Source organism: Myotis nattereri (genome assembly GCF_964212035.1).
Source record: "Myotis nattereri genome assembly, chromosome: 11".
NCBI lineage: Eukaryota > Metazoa > Chordata > Mammalia > Chiroptera > Vespertilionidae > Myotis > Myotis nattereri.
This window is the reverse complement of record NC_138086.1, coordinates 82,339,456-82,359,984: the sequence shown is the minus strand read 5'-3', so window position 1 is coordinate 82,359,984 and position 20,529 is coordinate 82,339,456. Positions and strand designations below refer to the sequence as shown.

Below are 20,529 nucleotides of genomic sequence, written 5' to 3'. Positions count from 1 at the left end.
TGCAGTCAAGTCCACTGTTCTCTGTGCGATGGATTTCTATCCCCCGTCAGAGAGCTCCCCGCTGTTTTCTATAGACACAGATTAAGATGCTGTGCTGCCCACCGTCCGCACTGTGCACCGTTTCAGTTCTGTCCCCATCACGTGACGTTGTTGGGGGCTGATCCTCCTCCACGTCTCGGAACGCTGTACCCATGAGCAGGTCATGAAATAATGGGGCTGATTTCTCCTGGGGCCCTGCCCACATGCGGTTTCCTTTCAGAGGTATAGCTAGCGTCTGTCCTTAGAAGGCCCAGTGTGATTCACACAAATGTAATGTTCCTGTCTTGCACTTTATTGCTGTTGTTACCTCCATGCTCTGCCGCTTGGAAAATGCAGGTGTCAGGTAACTAACGGGCACTTTTTCTGTCCGTCTGAAGCACCCCTGCTGGATGGACACACACATGTTTCATTTTCACTGACATTACTTTGTCTCCTCATCATGAATTTAAATTGTCCCCTAGATCGAGGAGCAGGGTGAGCTGGACAACTTGCACCATTGTTCCATCCAGCTGAAGCAGGCAGGAAAATAGGGAGCCCCTTGACTGACTGGAGGGGGATTAAGGCAAATGAACTCCTGATTGAGTCTATGCCTGAAGTCTGAATGGGCACAGAAACCCCAGCACTCCATTCATTATACTCATGCTTCTCCTCAGAATGACCACAGCTTTGGCCCTAAATTACGATTACCTAAAATTTCAAAGATAAAACATATTATCAAAGCTGAGGAGGCACCCAGGCCTATGAGACAAGCCAAACACAAAGGGCAGAAATCAAGAACAATAGGGACAGAGTTATAGGGTCTCCAAAGAGTGGAATAATCAGAACCCATGCAAGATAACAGTGCTGTGCTCAAGGAGGTACAGGATAAAAATGCAAATCTCAGCAGAGTCTTAGAAACCTAACGGGCCAGTCAAATGGAAAAGAACCAAATAAGAATTTGGAACTGAGCCCAAACCGGTTTGGCTCGGTGAATAGAGCATCAGCCTGCGGACTGAAGGGTCCCAGGTTCAATTCCAGTCAAGGGCATGTACCTTGATTGCGGGCACATCCCCAGTAGGAGGTGTGCAGGAGGCAGCTGGTCGATGTTTCTCTCTCATCGATGTTTCTAGCTCTCTGTCCCTCTCCTCCTCTCTGTGGAAAATCAATAAAAATATATATTAAAAAAAAGAATTTGGAACTGAACAATATAATAACTAAGATTAAACATTCAGTTGAATGAGTTTAACAACATATTAGACATAATTTAAGAGAAAATGGTGAACTTGAAGACAGAGCACCAACAAGAAGCACATGTAGAAAACGCATAAGGAAGCACAAGAGAGTAAAGAATGTGGTGAGCTTTTAAAGCTACAGAGGGAGAGAATGGAGCAGAAGCAACACTGAACAGGTAATTGCTGATAGACCACGTGCAGTGAAGAGTTCCAGAGTAGCACCACTACAGTGAAATAAGGGAAATGAAAATCCCAAGCAGCCAGAAGACAAGTACTGATTCCATTCACAAACAATTATAATGATATGGTATCCAAAGGAACCATGGAATTCTGGAGACAGTTGGATATTTTCAATGTGCAGAAGGAAAATAACTGCTAATGTAGAATTCTAGACACAGAAATAGCACCTATAGATCACTACAGTACCCACAGGTGCCCCTCAAGTCTAATGTGGAGGCTTCCATCGTTTTTACAAACAGTGTGAAAGTCAAGTATAGTTTTACTCCCTTGGCCTCTTTTTTACACATCTGTTGTTTAGGTGTATTTTAAATCTGACAAGTCTTTACTTTTATTTTTCTAATAGCCACTATTGATTTAGCTATATCCCCATATTTGTGATTTGGTTCCTTCTTTCACTTTTTATTGCAGATTATTTTCTTCTGCCTGAAGAATATTTTTTGGTATATTTTGAAATGAATTTCTAGTAGTGGTAGTATTTTTCAGCTATTACTCGATTGAAAATATCTTTATGTTGACTGCATTCTTAAAGGGCAAGGTTAGAAAATGGTGAAGGACCAACAATTATTTGATCTTGATAAGGATGTACGCTATAATTTATAGGGTAATATTTTTACATTTAACCGGTGGAATGAAAAGGAGACAAAATAATAATAAAAGATATAGAAGACCTGAATATTATAATTAACAAAGTTGACCTAGTGGACAGGTACATAATTCTTCTTGAAAAAATTATGGGACACATATTTTTAAAAGTATACGTGGAAAACTTATAAACAAAGACTTTATGCCGAGCCATGGTACATTATAAAGAACTGACACCACACAGACTGTAAATCCTGACACCAGTTCAGTGAGATGATACGTCGTGAGAAAAGCCAAACAAAAGCTCTTCCTATGTTGCAAATTAAGAAATAGAATTCTAAATGTCCCTGGGACAAAGGAGATGCCACAATAAAAACCGTAACCCTAATGCCCTTGATCATGAACAAAACAAGAGGGCAGGCACGAGAAGCCAGTGTCGGGAATGGAAGGGGAGGCGTCGCTGCAGACATGGCGTCAGAGCTCGCGGCGGTGGCTGTGGAGGCAACAGCGGGTCACCAGTCCCCTTGCTCCTCACACAGGAAGACAGGCGCTTGTCAGAGCTGTGACACCTTCACTCCCTGCCATCCCCAGCGCCTCCTACAGTGGGTGCTGCAGCCTCAGGACACTCAGAGGATGGGTGGCACTCCTCCGTCCCAGGTGCCACGGCATGGCATGCAGGTTCCCCCGGATGTTGGGGGTCAGCCCTTGTACAGTCCCCTCCTTCTGACCGCTGGTTCAGCAGCACGAGGTGGACGTTCTGGGTTGCAATTTAATAGAAGCGTTCCTCCCTCACACAGTACCTCTGAGCTTGCCTTGTCCCAAACTGCAGAGACGAGACATGCTTTGCTACTCAACACGGCGTAATTGTGAGAAGCCACTCCTACCGCCCTCCCTCCAACACACGCACAGTTCTGGGACCCATGAGTTTAGCTATAGAAGCAGCACCGCCAACCATCCCTGTCACACAGGTGGGGAAAGTGCCAGGGGCTTCCACCAGGCCCTTCTTACAGCCACCACCGTCGCTCCACAGACATAAAATCAATGAGGGACACGTGGCCAGCTGCCATCACTTGGCGATTTAGAGCGGAACTCGTACCCTGGAGGACAGTGCCTCCCTACTCAGCGCTGCCACTCGGCTGGGACCATCAGAGTCTGACGGGCTCCCCACAGCCCGCAGTCCAGCTGCTCCAGGACATGGGGTCCGTGGAGTTACCAGTAAATGACGCGAGTGGAAGCCCACTGCAGAGCTCATTTCCTGTCCAGTGAGCGCCCGCTCAGCTGCAGTGTTGTGATAAGCATGACGACAGCGATAGGAAGCATGCAGTACGTTCACAGACAGTGGAGTGGCAGGAATTCTGGAGAGCAAGTCCACTCCAGCTCCAGTGGGAACGGAGCGCTGGCCCTTCGCGGGGAAGCTGGCCAGGGGAGCCGCCTGCTGCCCGGCGCTGGCGGGCTCCTTGTTAGGCTCTGACTGCGTGGGAACACGGGCGCCCAGAGGGGCTTGGTCAGATGGCACCTGGTAGCCCGGCAGAACGTCCATCTCTGTCCCCAAGACAAGGACGAGGAGCTGCCCATGGGCTGAAGAACGGCCGTCTTGTCCGTTGGCTGAGCAGGTCCTCCAGTTTCGCAGGGCGTTCGCTCTCCGTGCAGGTCTGTTTCCTCCCAGCACCTCGGTACCAAATTCCCACTCTTGTTCTTCCAAGCCCCGACCATGGACTTGTTTACAAATGTCTGCAGCTCCACACCATCAGCTCTCATTCCCCCGGTGGGGAAGCAGGTGCACGGCTCCAGATTCCGCCTGTGCAAGGTGCCCCTCAGCCCCGAGGCTGTCCACTGGGGGGCGCTGTCAGCCAGCTGGAAGTCTGCTCCAACATCTCCCCCTGAATGTGTCGCAGAGAAGTCCCCACGACTTGTTAGACAACACAGGCGGAAGGAAGGAGGTGCGAGGAGGAGCCGTGAGACCCTGAGCCACTTGCTCATGGACCGCACTCTGCCGTCAGGACCCACCTGAGCCCAGCTCCGTACACACCAGGCTCCCCCGGGGCTCACGGAGCTGCTGTGCACACCCCACTTCCCGGCTCAGTGTCATGCAATTGTACACGTGACTCTCTCACCTGGACCTGTTTCGGTCCAGTCACAGGTTCTACCCTCACTCAGGGGAGAGGGTTCTCCAGAACAGAACTCAGGGGATGGTCCGTCAGTGTGTCTGGCATGGCCTGTGCGCCCCAGACGTCTGATCTAAACTGCCCAGACACCACAAGGCCTTTGACGTGCAGGGTAGGTTACGGGGTATGAGATACCCTGCAACTGCCAGGACTCAGGTCAGGTCTAAGCTGAGAAGCAAAGGCAAGACGACTGTGGGAGGGAGAGCCTCCTCTCCTCGGACAGGCGGCTGCCTCTCGACACAAGCAGCCCAGGAGGTGGTGGGAGTCCGGCTCAGCTCCCATGTCCTCATGGAAGGGCCCAGTCTCTTTCCCGAGTGATGCCCCACCTCTCACATGGGAAACGCCTCAGGTGGTGGGCAGGTGCTTTGCTTCCGGGTCTCAGGCCCAACTTCACATTCCCCCACCAAGTGCAGGGAGAGCAGCTGGCCCCTGGGGCCCATACTTCCCTCTCCATTAAAGAGCCCCACCCGCCTGCTGGGGGCACTGACGCGGCCGGCCGCAGGGGCACTGGGCCTGGGTGATGGGCGGCCACTCGATTAGAAAGCTGAGCAACCACGGGTTTCGTAAGCTACTCATGTATTTTCCTGGTGCTTAATCTTTACAATTCCTGGTAGTTTTCATATTCTGACAGAGCTTTGCAGTGTGAGCAGGAAGTGTGAGGTGGCGGAGGCCCTGTCCTTATACCTTTCACAGCTCAGAAATGCAGAGGGTGATCACGGTTTTTGTTTGTTAAACTTTATTGCTATTGCCCATCCATTCCCCAGAGGCATTCTGGGGGAAATTGTTTCTCTCTGTCACCTCCTTGTGGAAGTCATACCTTCCTTTAGGCACACACTATTACTCCATTTGAAAATGTCAAGAAGGTAATTTAAAGGACTTTAAAATAAAAACTTAAAGACTGCCACCCATTGTGTTGTTGGCATGAGACCTTACACAAGTGGCTAAAAACTGCAATAATAAGACTAACAGTCTTTTTAAAAAGTGACTTTGAACTATGAAAGGTCAAACTAACAGAAATCAAATCCCATGGTTGCGGGAAGCAATGCAGTTACAACGGTGGAGCCGGTGGCCGGAGGCAGTCGGCAGTGCAGGGAGCTGAGCCCTTTCTGGAAGAGCCCCACCAGCCTGATGCAGTTTTGCGACTATTTTTGAAAAGCGATGGCCCAGGAGGTATTCTGGACTCACACGAATGAGCACGGAGTCCTGGATGCTCCCCTCATGAAACATGTGGGCACAGAGGGCTGCAAGTGAAATGATGACACCATTTTTTGGTAAAATCTGATACATTTAATTTTGCATAATAGTGATTTATTATGTGTTAATATTTCAAAACTATCCATCCATGTGAGCGAGCCACGGGCGCCTACAGGCAGGTTTTGGCCCCGAAGAGCAGGCTGCTGTTGCAGTGCAGGCAGTGCGTCCCGTCGCTGGGGTTGTAGGAGCCAGGGCTGCAGATCACTGCGGAGAGAACAAGGATGAGAGCGTGTCCCCGCCACGCCAGCCAACTGTGCACGAGGGGCACTTCCTAAGATGCCTTGTACTTGAACATGTCATTGGTTTTTAACTGTGGTAACACACGATGGCACGCAACATACGATGTGCCATCTGGCCATTCTTAAGTGTGTGGCCAGTAGTGTTAAGGACCTCGCCCTGCTGCACAACTATCTCCAGATGTTTCCACTGGGGACAAGCTGCAGCTCCTGCCCCTCACACTCCCCCCTCCCCTCCCCAGCTCTGCAGCCCCCATTCTGCTCCTTGTTTCTGTGAAGTCTGACCACTCGAAAGACCTCATACAAGTGAAAAGTCTTAACTGTTTACTCCGATCCGGCTGAGACTGACTGTGAGCTACAAGTCTTACTGGTCACATAATGTGAGTTTAAAGGTTGACTGGGCCGTCCTGTAAGTTACAGCAGCAGCCACGGAGGTTAAAACCGTGGGTGGACCGAATGTGACTGGTATCGCCCACAACAGCCATGACTTAGAGGTTAAAGACAGCCAATATGGAAGGATATGTACCGCATTTCTAACAGTATCTCAATTCAAGCCTATTTAACAATTGCTAAATGTGTAATTTTGGAAAAAAAATTACTTAGCCGAACTGGAGTTGTATCATCCCCTACATAAGAATAACATATATCATATCGTGAATGTGTTACCAGCTACTCTGCATAACAGAAAGTAAAGAAGGTAGAAAAACCAAGGACTTAGACCGGAAAGCATCCGGTGTCACTAACCGCTCACTGCCCACTCCTCCCACTGGGCGGAGGCGGCGGCAGTCATGTGACGCCCGCCCCCTGACTGGCGGGTCTGATCCGAGCCCTCCTTCTGCCCCTGCACCTGCGGCCACCAGGGCTCGCCAAGGCCTGGAGGCCGGGATCCTGGCCTCAGAGAAGACCCTTCCCCGCACCATGATGCGAAAATGCACGGCATTGTTTGGATCTGGGCCAGATGCTATTTTTTAACCTCATAGCTTTCTTTTTAACATATTTTTTCAAACTGCAAAATATTTAAACTGTTATTCAGAGAAATAATTTCCCATTCTCGGTTCCACGGAGTTCTTCAAGTATTAACAGACATTTTATTTGGGGACTAATACTTCAGATGGAAAAAATACTGGTTGAACAGTTAGCTAGATTTATTTCCTGCAGTAATAAGGGTGCTGAGGTGGCCACACATGTGGTAAACTCTACTGCTGTCATGTCATGCTTCCGAAGGCCTGTGCCACGGCCCGCCTTCTCACACGCACGTGGAAACGCTGGCCGCGGCCCTGCGTGTGGAGTCGGTGCGCACCGAGAGGGGCACGTTTCCCGAGCGCCACGGGAGGGCGGCACCGGGACAGCGGCTCCTCTATCAGCTGTGTGCTGACTGCTTTCAGAGCGGAGGAAACTGCCTAAGACGGTCCATGTAATATAATAGCACCGCAGGGGGGCGGGGGGGAGGGGCTGCAGATGCGAATGGCTCTCTCTCCATGTGAACAGCCTAACGCACTCTGTCCTCTTTTCAGCGGTTGAGGAAAATACTAAAATGTTATTAAAGCACCAAATCAGTGGAAGAGGCCCATCTGAAAGGCTGCGCACAGCACGGTTCCCATGATGTTCTGTGGAGCAGAGCCAGGGAGGCCGTAGGTCGTCGGTGGTGAGGGGACGCGGAGGGGGACAATGGGAGGATCCGGGTGAAGCTCCTGGGTGACACTCTGATGGAGGATCATGTCACTGGACATCTGTCCAAAACCCAAAAATGTACAGCGGCCAGAGCGGCTCAGACCCTCTGGCGCCAGGAGCCAATCAGAACAGCCGGAAACGAAGCCGCTCCGTGCTTCTTCCAGGGAGAAGGGGCACGGTCCCTACTCCAGCCCACGCGCTCATCAGGAGTGGATGCCAAAGGAAAGGTGACTGGACTCTTGTGCGGGTAAAGAACTCTGGCTCGTAACTACTGTTCCCCCACCCCCCACTCCCCGCCCCCCACCCCCTACCCCCCACCCCCCACCCCCCACTGCCCAGCACGCCTCACCCTCTTTGCTGTATTAACCCCTCGGCGGAAATCCAGCCTTTTCTCTTTTATATCCTCAGACTCACAGTCTTTTCAAACACTGTTTCCGATAAACTAAGAAATGATTGCGTGTGGAAAACGCATGCTAGGTGGTCACTTAGGCATAAGGAACAGAAGCACCTGCTCATGAACGCAAAGCCGGGAGCACGGGCCAGGACCTACCGCAGCACTCGGGGCATTTGGGATGCTTCGCAGCACTGATTCCATAGCCGGGAAAGCAGCGGTTGATCCACACCATCTGCAGGGTATCTTCAATGTAGTATATCTGAGGCAATGGGCTGGCACGTCGGCCGAGAACTTCTACTTGTTGACTAAAAAATCTCTCTATGAGATTTTTAGCCTAAAATGGAAATACAACGTGAAAAAATTATTTCATAAATAAGTGTGATTTAGATACATAAGGCTGCTGTGTATTTAGAAGCAGGGGAGCCCACATTCTTGAGGTTCTCTCTTTTCTCTGCATTCATAGGATGTAGATAATACGTGAAAATTGAAGAATGTCAACTGCAGACCTCAGCTACTTCCAAACGCCCTTCGAACACAACCCAGAGAAGCCACTGGACATACACCCACACATTTTGGTAGCTTGGGGTTTTGAATGATATGTGGATGGGCCTATGAGCGAAATCAAGACTTTTCTATGAAATTAAATGTCCTCCAGGAAATGCACTCAAACAACCCAACGCACTGCAAGCAAAGGCTTTAAGAGTCTAAAGAGGGTATGTCCTGACGCAGCCCCTCCACACTCCACCAGCAAAAACTAGGTTTAAACATGTCACAACTTCCAGTTCTGTGACCCCAAAAATTAAATTTACAAGATAATCACCGCATCATTGTAACCCATAATTAATTACATTTTTGTCTGTAATAATTATTCTGGATTGACTAATAAAATTAACAAGAGGCATATGCTCTTCAATGACTGGCCATTTTACCTGTTGAAGAAAGGGGTGTGGCCATGGAGGCAAACCCTCTACGAGCCGGCGGCTTCTGCTGGGTTCTCACCAGCTAGCTTCCCCTCTGACCTAGTCAGGAGCATGGGTGAACAGGCTCTCGCTAGCCTACAGCCACTAACGGTGCACCTCAAACACCACACAAGGTATATTCCTTCCATACAAATGTCTGTAAGCAATTATTAAAATGCTTTCCATATACTTCTTTCAACCCATATATAATTCTAATTCCATTACTCAGTTATTATCTTTTTATAGTTTAAGTGGTTTTCTTGAACTTTTAATAAATTCAGGTGAATTTGTTGATACTTATTTGGTCAAACATAAATTTTATTTAAGAAAGTGCTTAAGAATTAATTAGAGATAGAAATATGGTATCTAATTAACTATGTTTAATTGCCAAACTCGATTAAAAGTGTCAGGAAACACTTAGCTTCCTAACTCTGCATCCAGTAAGTAAATAGTAAATATCAATGAAACAAACCTCGCAAAACCCGATGGGAATTAAAAAGACCACGTAAACCAGATGCCTATTTCTTATGTTCCCTCTAGAAAAAGAGTAAGGACAGAATATAGATGGAAGGGGGGGAGAGGTACAAGAAGGTATAGGGGAGGTAAATGGTGATGGAAGGAGACTTGACTTGGGGTGAACAACAATTCAATATACAGATGATAGATTATAGAATTGTGCACCTGAAGCCTGTTATTTTATTAACCAATGTCACCCCAATATACTCAATAAGAAACATATACTTTAAAAAATAAATCACTAAAAAGAAATCATCACCTTTTCAAGTGCGATACCTACACCTTAAATTGGAAAGTTTTACAATCATCATAATATAAATAATTTAATATTCCAAATATTTAAAAATAGTTTTATAAAGTATATATGGTCATTTAGAATACTTAGAGATAGGAAAATATCACCATAAGTTTACTGAGCATGACAACGTATTGAGTATAATGTAAAAGAAACAAGTAAATTAAATTGCTGCTGGGAGTTAAAGTGTAATTTTCATCTTAAGCTAAATAAATGGGAATCATCTTAATATAATCAGAATGTTAAATTTCAAAGTATGTCATCAAAATGTTGCAAACTCTTAGCATTTACTACTTCATGAAGTTTTACTATCACTGTTGAATTCCTCAGTGTGTGTGGGGACGGATTTGCTTTACGAGTAGCTAAGATGCTTGCTTGCACCTTGCACACTGGGCATGCTCATTTCTTTGCTTATTTCCAGCCTCACACATACCTTAGACAGCCTTCTGGAATAGTCACAAGTATTGTCGTCACATGGCTTGGGTTCCTTTTCAGTATCTATACATGAAACTGAGAAAACACAGTACATTTGATCATGGATCTAATATATTATATCATAATATTTCCAGCTTGTAGCTAAATGTCATAATAGACATTCCTTATACTAAATTCCATCCTAAAGTAAAATATCGTAGCAAGTTTCAGTTATGTGAGCTCTAACTTTTCACTAAGTACATAAATCAGGAGATGATTATTTGGGGGCTCTTAGAACCAAGTCAAAGTAAGAACAGGAACATAGTCAGATTCTAGCATCTACATGTGAGAACACGGCTGGTAATTCACAGGTCCCAGCACTGGCTTCCTGTTCTCAAGCTGTATCCTTTAGAGAATTGTATGTCCTTACCTGCAAATTTAAAAAACAATTCATTTTGAAAACCAGCTTTTTGCATTTTAACATGATGGCATTCCGACTTCTGTAAGGAAACTTCACACTTAATGTCATGAACCAGTTTGCTTAAAATCTGGAGAAGTTTATTCTCAAAAGAAATGTTATAGATGCTATTGCAAGGAGCCGAGTGGTATCGCGCTGTGAACTGGTAATAAAAGCGAGGCTCCCGATATGCTGCGGAAAATGAACAGAGAGCAACACACAATAGTTACTGACGCAATTCCAATATATTGCAACAACTCAAGAGCAATCATTGCATGGAATAAAGCCATTATATATATCAATTTAATAAGCAATTTATCTAAACATCACTGACAAATGCTATAATAGGCACTTTACAAATAGTAACTCATTTAAATTTCCTAACATCATTTAAGATTGGAATTATTTTTACTTTCATCTTGAGAAATTTAGGGATAAATAGACTGTCTACGCAAACAGCCCTGAAGAAATATCTGCCCTCCCCGTGACCTCCTCGCACAGGACTCTGTGAAAGAGAGGCAGGCAGTAATTCCTCTTGAACTGAAAGAGTAAAAGTAACACATCCCTTTAACACAAACATGTTACAGTAGTTAAATACTTGAAAACACAAAGATGTGATAGCACGCGTGCGGGCGCCCTCCTTACCGTACACAATGAACTTGAGCTGGACGTTTTGAACCGCCTCCTCCACCGTAGGTCTGTACTCCAGGAAGCACGTGTAAGCGCCAGTCATACTCTCCTCGAAGTCCTGGAACACCAGGCTCCCTGTGGTGGTTATGTGTGTGGTGCTGTTTTCTAACAAAGAAATGAGATGCAGTCGTTTCTTAAATTACATGAGATTAAGATAAAATAACCACATATTTTCTAAACAAAGTAAAGCCATCACCATTTATCTGCAGGATCATTCAAAGGAGTCGAGGGCAGAACCTGTGGTAGCATCTGGTGTTTGTTGACGGCAGGTGCCAGGGTGACCGTGGTGTCAAAATGTCACTAACCTCAGCCCATCAGCTGTGTGGCTGCCTGAGTGGCAAGAGACAAATTCTACAAGGACCAGTTTCTAACTGGTCACCAGGGCTGGGCATTCTCAGATACCTGTTCAGATGTATGTACCTGCAGCTGTTTCCAGGTGTGAAGGGAAGACTATGGCTGTGCCTACTGCAAAGGCTGCTGCAAAACTAAGTGATTCGTCATGTGCAAACTGCTTAGACCTGCAGCTAGCACATGGCAAATACAGTATGTCTATAATTTTTATAAACTCAAAATAAAAATGTGAGAACATACTCTTGCAAAATACGTACACATATATTTATACATAATATGTATTTGAATATGTGCCTTTACTAGTGTATATGTGGTAAATGCACAGAGAAAAGCTAAGAAGCAATATTGTAAAAGTTCAGGGTAGTGTTTACTTGATAGAGGGGATGGGAAAAGACCAAGGGAATTTTTGAAGCCACTTATTAAGAGCTTCAGACTGTAAGTCTTGCTTGCACAGCAGGCTCATATGTGTTTGTTTTGTCATGCTTCATAACTTGCATGCATCTTATAAACACATGTATATATCAGATGCTTCATAGTAAGGCACAGCTGAGATCATTCAACTATATAAAATATTAAAACATGCTACAAAACAAACATTTCCCAAGACTGTTTCTTTAGCAAGTCTTTGTATGAATATGTTCCTCCTTCCTCCATCCAAGGTGACAACGTAAACCTGTGCGTTTTCATCCACAAGCACCATATCAATATACTAATAAGGTGAAGGAAGGAAGGAAAAGAGGGAGGGAGGGTGGGAGGGAGGGAGGGAGGGAGAAAGAAGGAATGAAGGGGACAGAGCAATAAAGAAAAACTTCTTCAGGAGATGTGCAAAAATGATTAAGTGCTTCACTGAACAGACCTTCAAGATGAAAATTCATTCATCTGAATTTTCAAGGCTGAAAAGAACAGAGCTACGCTCATCTACACGTTTGAATTGCACTGCAAAAATAAATTGGCTTTTAGCAAATGAAACATTAGAATAAAAATAAGATCTGCATTTCAAAATCACTAAATAAGAAGTTGAATGGAGAAAATGTGGATGAATCAGTCATACCAACAGTAACTGCCCCATGGGAAAAGTACCTGCATGAGAATAAGATCTTGTTTCTCAAAAACGTGAAAAATGCAAGGCTACCATTCAGGTGTGTCTTGAGCCCACTTTTTCCTCTGGATCTATATGCAAATGCTAAGTGACTCTCTTATAAGCACAAATAATATACTAATACACAACCACTACCAAACCATGCAGCATATTTAAAAGCATATTTTTGATATAATATATTCAATGTTAAATTTAGTCATTTAAAAAATATTTGATAATAATATTTAAATTAAAATCAAATATCCATATTGTCAGGATTTTGGTCAGAAGGAAATATAAAATCAAAGGTATAAAATTGTAACTACTATTAAAGTCCTGAATTGCCCCAGTGTGGGGCCATAGACAACAAGCAAAATCATACTTACAACTAAGTCTATGGCTCAAAGTGTTCATTTGTATTTTTAACAAAAACCCGAATCCTATTTGCTTCTGCATACAGACTATGAGTTACTAACATGAGTCTGGCTGAGGTAACCAAATGATTTTATGAACTTTAAAATAAAGGAACGCCTTTTGGAATATAGATGCTTAGAGAACTTCCCCAACAGTTATGTCTGTATCTAAATTTAAGGCCTGGGAAAGGTGGGCACACCGTCCACACTATTGGGTCACAACTCCCAAAGGAAACCACAGGAAAAAGAAGTGCGGAAACAGATAAATGAATATGAGATACAGATGTTCTTTTGCTCTTGTGTATCTCAGACATGTAGGTTCAATGTCACCAGCAGAAACCAAAGCCTACCTGAGATAATCTTCCCCTTGGGCCCGTGCCACTGGAACGAGGGGTCGATCAGCTCGGTATTCCGCAGCCTCTGGGTTACACATAACACGTGTGGACTTTTTTGATGGACCATAACATATACCTTCACTGAAATACAATATTAAAATGTTCCAATAACATTTCGTGCTTTCGTATTTGCAGTTTGGATTACATGTTTTCATAAGTTTTGTTTGGATTATTGCTATTACTTAGTAAGGACTGGATTTCACTGCATTCCAGGTAACTAGCACTGAAAACGTACACGTGCATTACTTGTGTATGGGTATCTCAATCTGAGCATATGCCCGGGTCCTACTACAAAGTGTGAAGATGATTCTGTGTCTGCGCTTGGTCTTTTTGTGAAGACAGCCCAGCAGAGCCAGCCCTGCCTGCATGACGGGACTCCCAGTCCCCACACCTGCGAGGCAGCCCATCCCTGTTGTTTAAACTCTTCCAAAAAAATAGATTAGGAAGGAACACATCCCACCTAATAAAGTCACTATTACCCTAAGATCAGACTAATACTACACAAGAAAACTATACATTTCCCTCATGAATATAGACATAAAAATCCTTAAAATGTTAGCAATCAGATCCAGCAACATAGAAAGGGATTATACATCTCCATCAATTGCGTTTTACCCCAGGAATGCAAGGTTACATCAAAATACAAAAATCATTCAATACCATGTCACATCAGTAGAATAAAGGACCAAACTCCACTATCATCTCAATATATGCAAAACAAGGATGTGACAAAACGCAACACCCTTTCACAGGAATGCTTTATGCAGTTAACAAACGAGGGACAGAGGGAACTTGTCTAAGTCTGACAAGGGCATCTACAAAGAGCTCATAGCCAACACTGTACTCAGGAGTGAAAGACTTCAGTCTTTCCCTCCCCCTAAGATTAGGGATGGGATTAAGGCATCTAATATCTTCAATACTGAACTGGAGGAAGTTTTAGCTGGAGCAACTGAAACAAGAAGAAACACATCCAGATTGGGAAGGAAGAAATAAAACTACCTCTATTTGCAAATGATGTGGTGTTTTATATACAGAAAATCCTAAAGATTAACTCCACCCACACACACCTACACTAAAAAAATAAAGCTAATAAGTGATTCAGCAACGTGGCACGATGACAGGATGCAACATTAGTTTGCAGAACTCAATTGTATATCTATACAATAGGAATGACGAATCCAAAAAGTAAATTAAGAAAACCATTCCATTTAAAATAGCATCAAAAAACAAAATGTTTAGGAATAGATTTAACAAAAGAAGTATAAGACTTGTACACGGACAACCATAATATCAGTGAGGGAAATTAAAGAAGACCTAAATAAATGGAAAAATAATCCATGTTTATGAACTGGAAGACTTACCACCTGTTAAGTGGTAATACTCCCAAAGTTGATCTACATATTAATGCAACCCCTATTAAAATCCCAATGGTCTTTTTTTGCATAAATTGACAAGTTAATTCTAGAACTAATATCAACTTGCAAGGGATCCAGAATAGTCAAAACAATCTTAAAAGTAACAAATTTAGCCGAAACCGGTTTGGCTCAGTGGATAGAGCGACGGCCTGCGGACTGAAAGGTCCCAGGTTCGATTCCGGTCAAGGGCATGTACCTGGGTTGCGGGCACATCCCCAGTAGGAGATGTGCAGGAGGCGGCTGATCGATGTTTCTCTCTCATCGCTGTTTCTAACTCTCTATCTCTCTCCCTTCCTCTCTGTAAAAAATCAATAAAAAATATATTAAAAAAAAAAAGTAACAAATTTGAAGGAACCAACCTTAATGATTTTGAAACTTACTATAAAGCAAGAGTAATGGAGAGAGAGTAGTCCTGGCCTAAAAATAGACATAGATAAATGGAATAGAATTTAGAAAAACAACAACAAAGCACACATCTATGGTAAGCTGCTTTCCAACAAGAGCATCAAGACAGTTCAATCAAGAATGAGAAGGCCCTTCCACAACTGGAATTAGAACAACTGGATATCTACATGGAGGAGGAGGAGGAGGAGGAGGAGAAAGAGGAGAAGGAGGAGGAGGAGGAGGAGGAGGAGGAGGGAGAGGAAGAGGAGGAGGAAGAGAAGGAGGAGGAGGAGCTGACCACTTCCTCACACCATATGCAAAATTGATTCAGAGAGGTTAATGACCTAGTTATAATAGCTAAACCTATAAAACTCTTATAAAAGACTTTGTGACTGTTGATTACAAAGTGTTGAAGACATGACACCTAAAGCACCAGCACCAAATTAAAAATAAAAATCAGACTTTATCAAAGTTTCAGGTGTGTGCTTTAAAGGACACTATTTTAAAAATGGAAACACAATCCACAGAATGGAAGACAATATTTACAAGTCAAATATCTGATAAGAGTCTAGTATCCAAAATGTATTGGAAAAATCTTCCAACTCAATAATGAAAACGCTAACCCAATTAGAAATGGGCAAAGAACTGAAGAAGCATGACTACAAAGAAGGTATGCAAATGGCCAATAAGCACTGAGAAGCTCAAGGTCATCGTCACCAGGGAAATGCAAATCCAAACAACAATGAGAATCCATCCCATACAGACTCAGGGAACTGGAAGCAGATGCTCACAGAGAAGCTGGCCCAGGACGTTCGTCACAGCATCATTCCTCACAGCCAGTGAGGGGAAGCCACCCACGTATCCACAGGGGACACTGCAAGTGGCATATCCCACATGGGATCTCACAGCCGCAGAAAGGAATGAAGGACCGACACATTCCATAGTATGAACGGACCTGGAAATCACTGTACTGTGAACGAAGCCAGGCACCCCATGCCACCTGGTGTGTCAGCCCACTCGTATGAAATGTGCAGAGCGGGCACATTCACGGCGACAGAAGGCGGGTCAGTGCTTGAAAGGGGCTGGAATGTGGTCACTGAATGGGTGTGGCATTTCTTTATGGGACAATGAAATGTGAGATTACATAGTGTCCATGGTTGCACAAACTTGTTAATATACTAAAAACCACTGCACTGTATGCTTTAAAGGAGGAATTTTAAGGCATGTGAGTTTACCTCAATAAGAAAATATACAAAAAATTTTACTTGCTATACCTTACGTGGCTACTGCAAAATATTATGAATCCAAAATCTTTACGATATATAGATCTCATTTGAAAAAAGCTTTACTATATTTGAACTATATACACTTAGTAATATGGGAGTTATTGTATAATAACAAGAAAACACTATAGGCAACTTTAATTACATAACTTTTAGAAAGAACTATTTTTTGCACACTTAAGCAGTTACATAATTAGACTTGGGTGAGTCTAACTATATGGAAACAACTATAATCCATCGTCCCAGAAGGAAAAGGGCCTTCGGAGACTAGGATCATTGAAGAACATTAGCCTTTTGGACAAGATTGATAAAATTTAAACAAATGCTAATTACTTTCTAAAAATTACTGAATATCTATCTATTAATACCTGGATAATTTGGTGATCCCACTATTTTCAGTGAATCTTGGGTCAAGCTAAAACCTCTTGGTAATCGAATCAAATATCCAACTATCAAAAAAAAAGAAAAGAAATGAGCAATAATCTTCCTGAGAAATTCCAACATATTCAAATAGTACTTTATCATAGTACTAAAGGCCCAGTGCATGGAAATTCGTGCAATGGGGGCGTCCCTCAGTCCAGCCTGCACCCTCTTGCAGACCAGGAGCCCTTGGGGGATGTCTGACGCAGGGAGCGGGCCTAAGCTGCAGTCTGGCCTCCCTCTGCGGGAGGCAACCTGCGGGCCGATAGGGGGACAGCACCGGCCAGCAAGTGGCCGGCCCCTCCCCATCACTCCACCACCACCGTCCCCCGCCCCGATCACCATCCCCTCCCTCTGCCCGCTGGCACCTGCCTTGGCTGGCCTGGTGCCGCCCTATCGCCAGCCCTGCCCCCGCCAACTGGTCATTCTGCCATTCAGTCGATTTGCATATTAGGCTTTTATTATATAGGATACTTGATCTTGGTTGAAGGGGCAAGAACACCTGGCACCCATCAAGTCTTCTCCCCTTACATGCTCCAATAAAATGAATGTGTCCGCTGCTGCCCCTAGTGCATCTTGCCTTGGCTTTCACTGCATCCACTTCGCATACATTCCTCATTTGTAAGAGTCCAAATCTGGCATCCTCAAGGCGCAGGCCACATGTCTCTCCTCCTTCAGACCTTCGGTTTGTGTCACTTCTAACCTCCCATAGTACACCATCAGCACCCTTCTGACAACACCCACTCCGCATCCTACCACAGTTCTGTGTGCACATATGTAATTTTCCTTCTTAGATTACAAGCTCCACTTCTAATAGGATCAGTATTTGTGTCAACTTATCAAAAATCTGTATAAAGTACTGTATCTTGCACTTAGCAAATATTAAATGAGTGTGAAATATATCCTGATACTCTCCAGTCATTGTGAAATGAGCAAATGAGATGGACATAATTGTGTGCAAGAACTAGTGGGAGGAACAGTATAAAAATGCTCTAAAGCAGGGGTGGGCAACCTTTTTGTGAGTGCGTGCCATAACCAGCAAAATCTCTGACTCAAAATTCTTCTGCATGCCAACCCTAATTTTTTGAGAACATGTTATGCCTACTTGATATCTCTTAAGGTGTACGTATGTGAAGAACCTTGAAGAAATAATAAAATTCATTCGAGCAACAATAATACAGTATATGATGATGAAAAATACATTTATTTTTTAATGTATACATGTACATGATAGTCCGACAGAAAACTTTATGACTCCATTTGATATTATCAGTGGGACTTTTGCTGCTGCATCACTGATGACAGAGATTTTACATCAGGTTTATATTTCGTGACCTTCAGAGATATGCACGAGCTACTACTTTCATCCGTCAGGCTACAGATGAGACTTAACAAAATTCATCACTGAGAACAAAGATTCACAAGTTTATGTGGATGAAAACATGGAAAGTAATGCTGTTGCTAAGTTTTTTAAACAGAAAAAATTTTCTGGAATGGCATTCCAAGTCCTCAATAGTTCGTTTTTGACACTTCTCTCTGGTACTCCTGTCTCTAATCGCTTTTTTTCAATGTTTTCCAAGTCAACTCTAAGGTCAACAAATTTTTGCTTCCAAATTGAGCTACTCTGAAATTTAATCAACTGCATTTCAAAGTCAGCCATGTCTATCCATGAAAACATTTGTAAGTTTAGTTCCTCCAGTTTCATGCTGTCTGGAAACCTCATGAATTTTTTTTTTTTTTTTTTTTAAATATATTTTATTGATTTTTTTACAGAGAGGAAGGAAGAGAGATAGAGAGTTAGAAACATCGATGAGAGAGAAACATCGACCAGCTGCCTCCTGCACATCTCCCACTGGGGATGTGCCCGCAACCCAGGCACATGCCCTTGACCGGAATCGAACCCGGGACCCTTGAGTCCGCAGGCCGACGCTCTATCCACTGAGCCAAACCGGTTTTGGCAAAACCTCATGAATTTTGCTATCTCTTCTAGTTGTCTGAATTTCGCAAATCTTGAGAAGAACTGCTCAATAGTTGACTCGATGATGTTTAAAAAACAGCTTTTGAAGGCTTTGACAGTCTGTTCTGTCATCTTTTGGGAGGTCTCTGATGTGCCTCTTGAGGTTTGGGAAATATCGAAATCTCTCACCATCCACATCCCTCTTAAAGACTTCCAGTTTCTTTTCAAAAGCCTTTATGTAACCAAACACATCAAGTGTCTTGCCAGTTCCTTGTAATTTAACATTTAAGTCATTCAAATGTTGACAAAAATTGTAAATGGATTATAAGAGAGGGTTTCACGTGCCAGCAAAAGTTACTAGTGTGCCATGTTTGGCACGCGTGCCAGCGTTTGCCCACCCCTGCTCCAAAGCATTCCCCAAATTACGTTTAACAGAAAGGGAGTAAGGGAAAAATAAAACGGTCCTCCAAGTCAGAGGACCAAGTTTAAATCGTAGCTGCCACTGGTTGGCCTTAGGAAAGTCACTGTAAACTCTAGGAGTTTCAGTCTTCTCATCTGCAAAAGAGGCTAAGTTCCAGATTTCTGGAGTTGCAGCAGGGTTTGAATGGACGATTGTCTAAGCTGTAAAATGCTGTAGCAGTAGCAGTCTTTACTGTCCATAGCGTCCAGGTTAGACATTGCCTGCTCATCGCCCTTCTGACGCCCTGTGGTCTGACCTTATTGGATTAAAAGGAGGCACCCCCCCCCATCACCCCTAGAGTAAGACATGGTGGATCTGGGTCAGCCATGCCCCCATCACCCCTAGAGTAAGACATGGCCGATCTGGGTAGCCATGCCCCCCATCACCCCATCACCCCTTGAGTAAGACATGGTGGATCTGGGTCAGCCAGGGCCGCAAAGGGCCTGCTCCTACCGGGCAATGAGCAGTGACCGGCTGGTCCCACCTTCCCCAGGAGGACGGTCCCGGGTCCTGGGGCCCCTGCCCTCGTCACCCCTGTCCCCCCCCCCCCCCCACACCTCCACAGCTGTCTCCATGCGTGTCCGGGCGGGGCTCCTTCCCACGCCCTCCCCTGCCCTCCCCGAGGGGGCAAGTCTGCGCATTTCAAACAAGTCGCTCCCGGGCTGGGGGATACTTTTCACTTTAAAAGCACCCTGCCGCCTGGACACCGCAGGACCAGCCAACGCTTCCTAGCGAGCCCCCAGCACCTCTGCTGGAGGGGGACCGGAGCTGAGGCCGGCATTTGGCCTCTGGGGCTTCCAAGCGGGAGACCGCACCCCTGTCCTCCCTGGGCCCGCACCGCCCGCCCACAGGTGGCGCTGCAGGAGCGCGGGGCGGCCATGGGCCTGGGGAGCCTCGCCGCCGCCGCAGAGAAGAGAGGGGCCCTGCGCACACACCCCAGGCCCGCCCTGCGCGCCGGCCTTGGCCTGGGGGGCACGTGACCCAAACGCCGGAGCCCCGCCCCCTCACCTGCCGGGGGCGCCCGCAGGAGGAAGGCCGAGAGCAGGAGGACCAGGGCGGCCCGGGGGAGCGGGGAGCCCGAGGCCCGCCGCCGGCCCCGCCGCGCCAGGCCCGGGGCCCAGGCCTCCATCCGCACCCGCCGCCCGCCACCTGCCGACCGTGGACTCCGCGGACCCCGGCGGTCGTTAGCCAGCCCGCGCTTGCTTGCCCGCCAGCGGCGAACTGGAATGGAGGCCCGCAGAACAATGGCG

General features: G+C 45.3%; 1 protein-coding gene across 1 annotated transcript; it reads right to left on the bottom strand.

The window, feature by feature from the left end:
- Positions 1 to 5,600: 5,600 nt before the first annotated feature.
- ZPBP (zona pellucida binding protein) lies at positions 5,601 to 20,429 on the bottom strand (the record flags this gene model as incomplete). The annotated part of the gene is made up of 8 exons (XM_081101670.1): positions 20,288 to 20,429; positions 16,811 to 16,891; positions 13,316 to 13,441; positions 11,079 to 11,228; positions 10,407 to 10,625; positions 9,996 to 10,072; positions 7,949 to 8,126; positions 5,601 to 5,695 (listed from the first exon to the last, which is right to left on the bottom strand). Exons 1-8 carry the CDS (start codon positions 20,406 to 20,408, stop codon positions 5,601 to 5,603), a joined length of 1,047 nt encoding a protein of 348 aa, XP_080957796.1. The 5' UTR covers positions 20,409 to 20,429.
- Between the last annotated feature and the right edge of the window lie 100 nt (positions 20,430 to 20,529).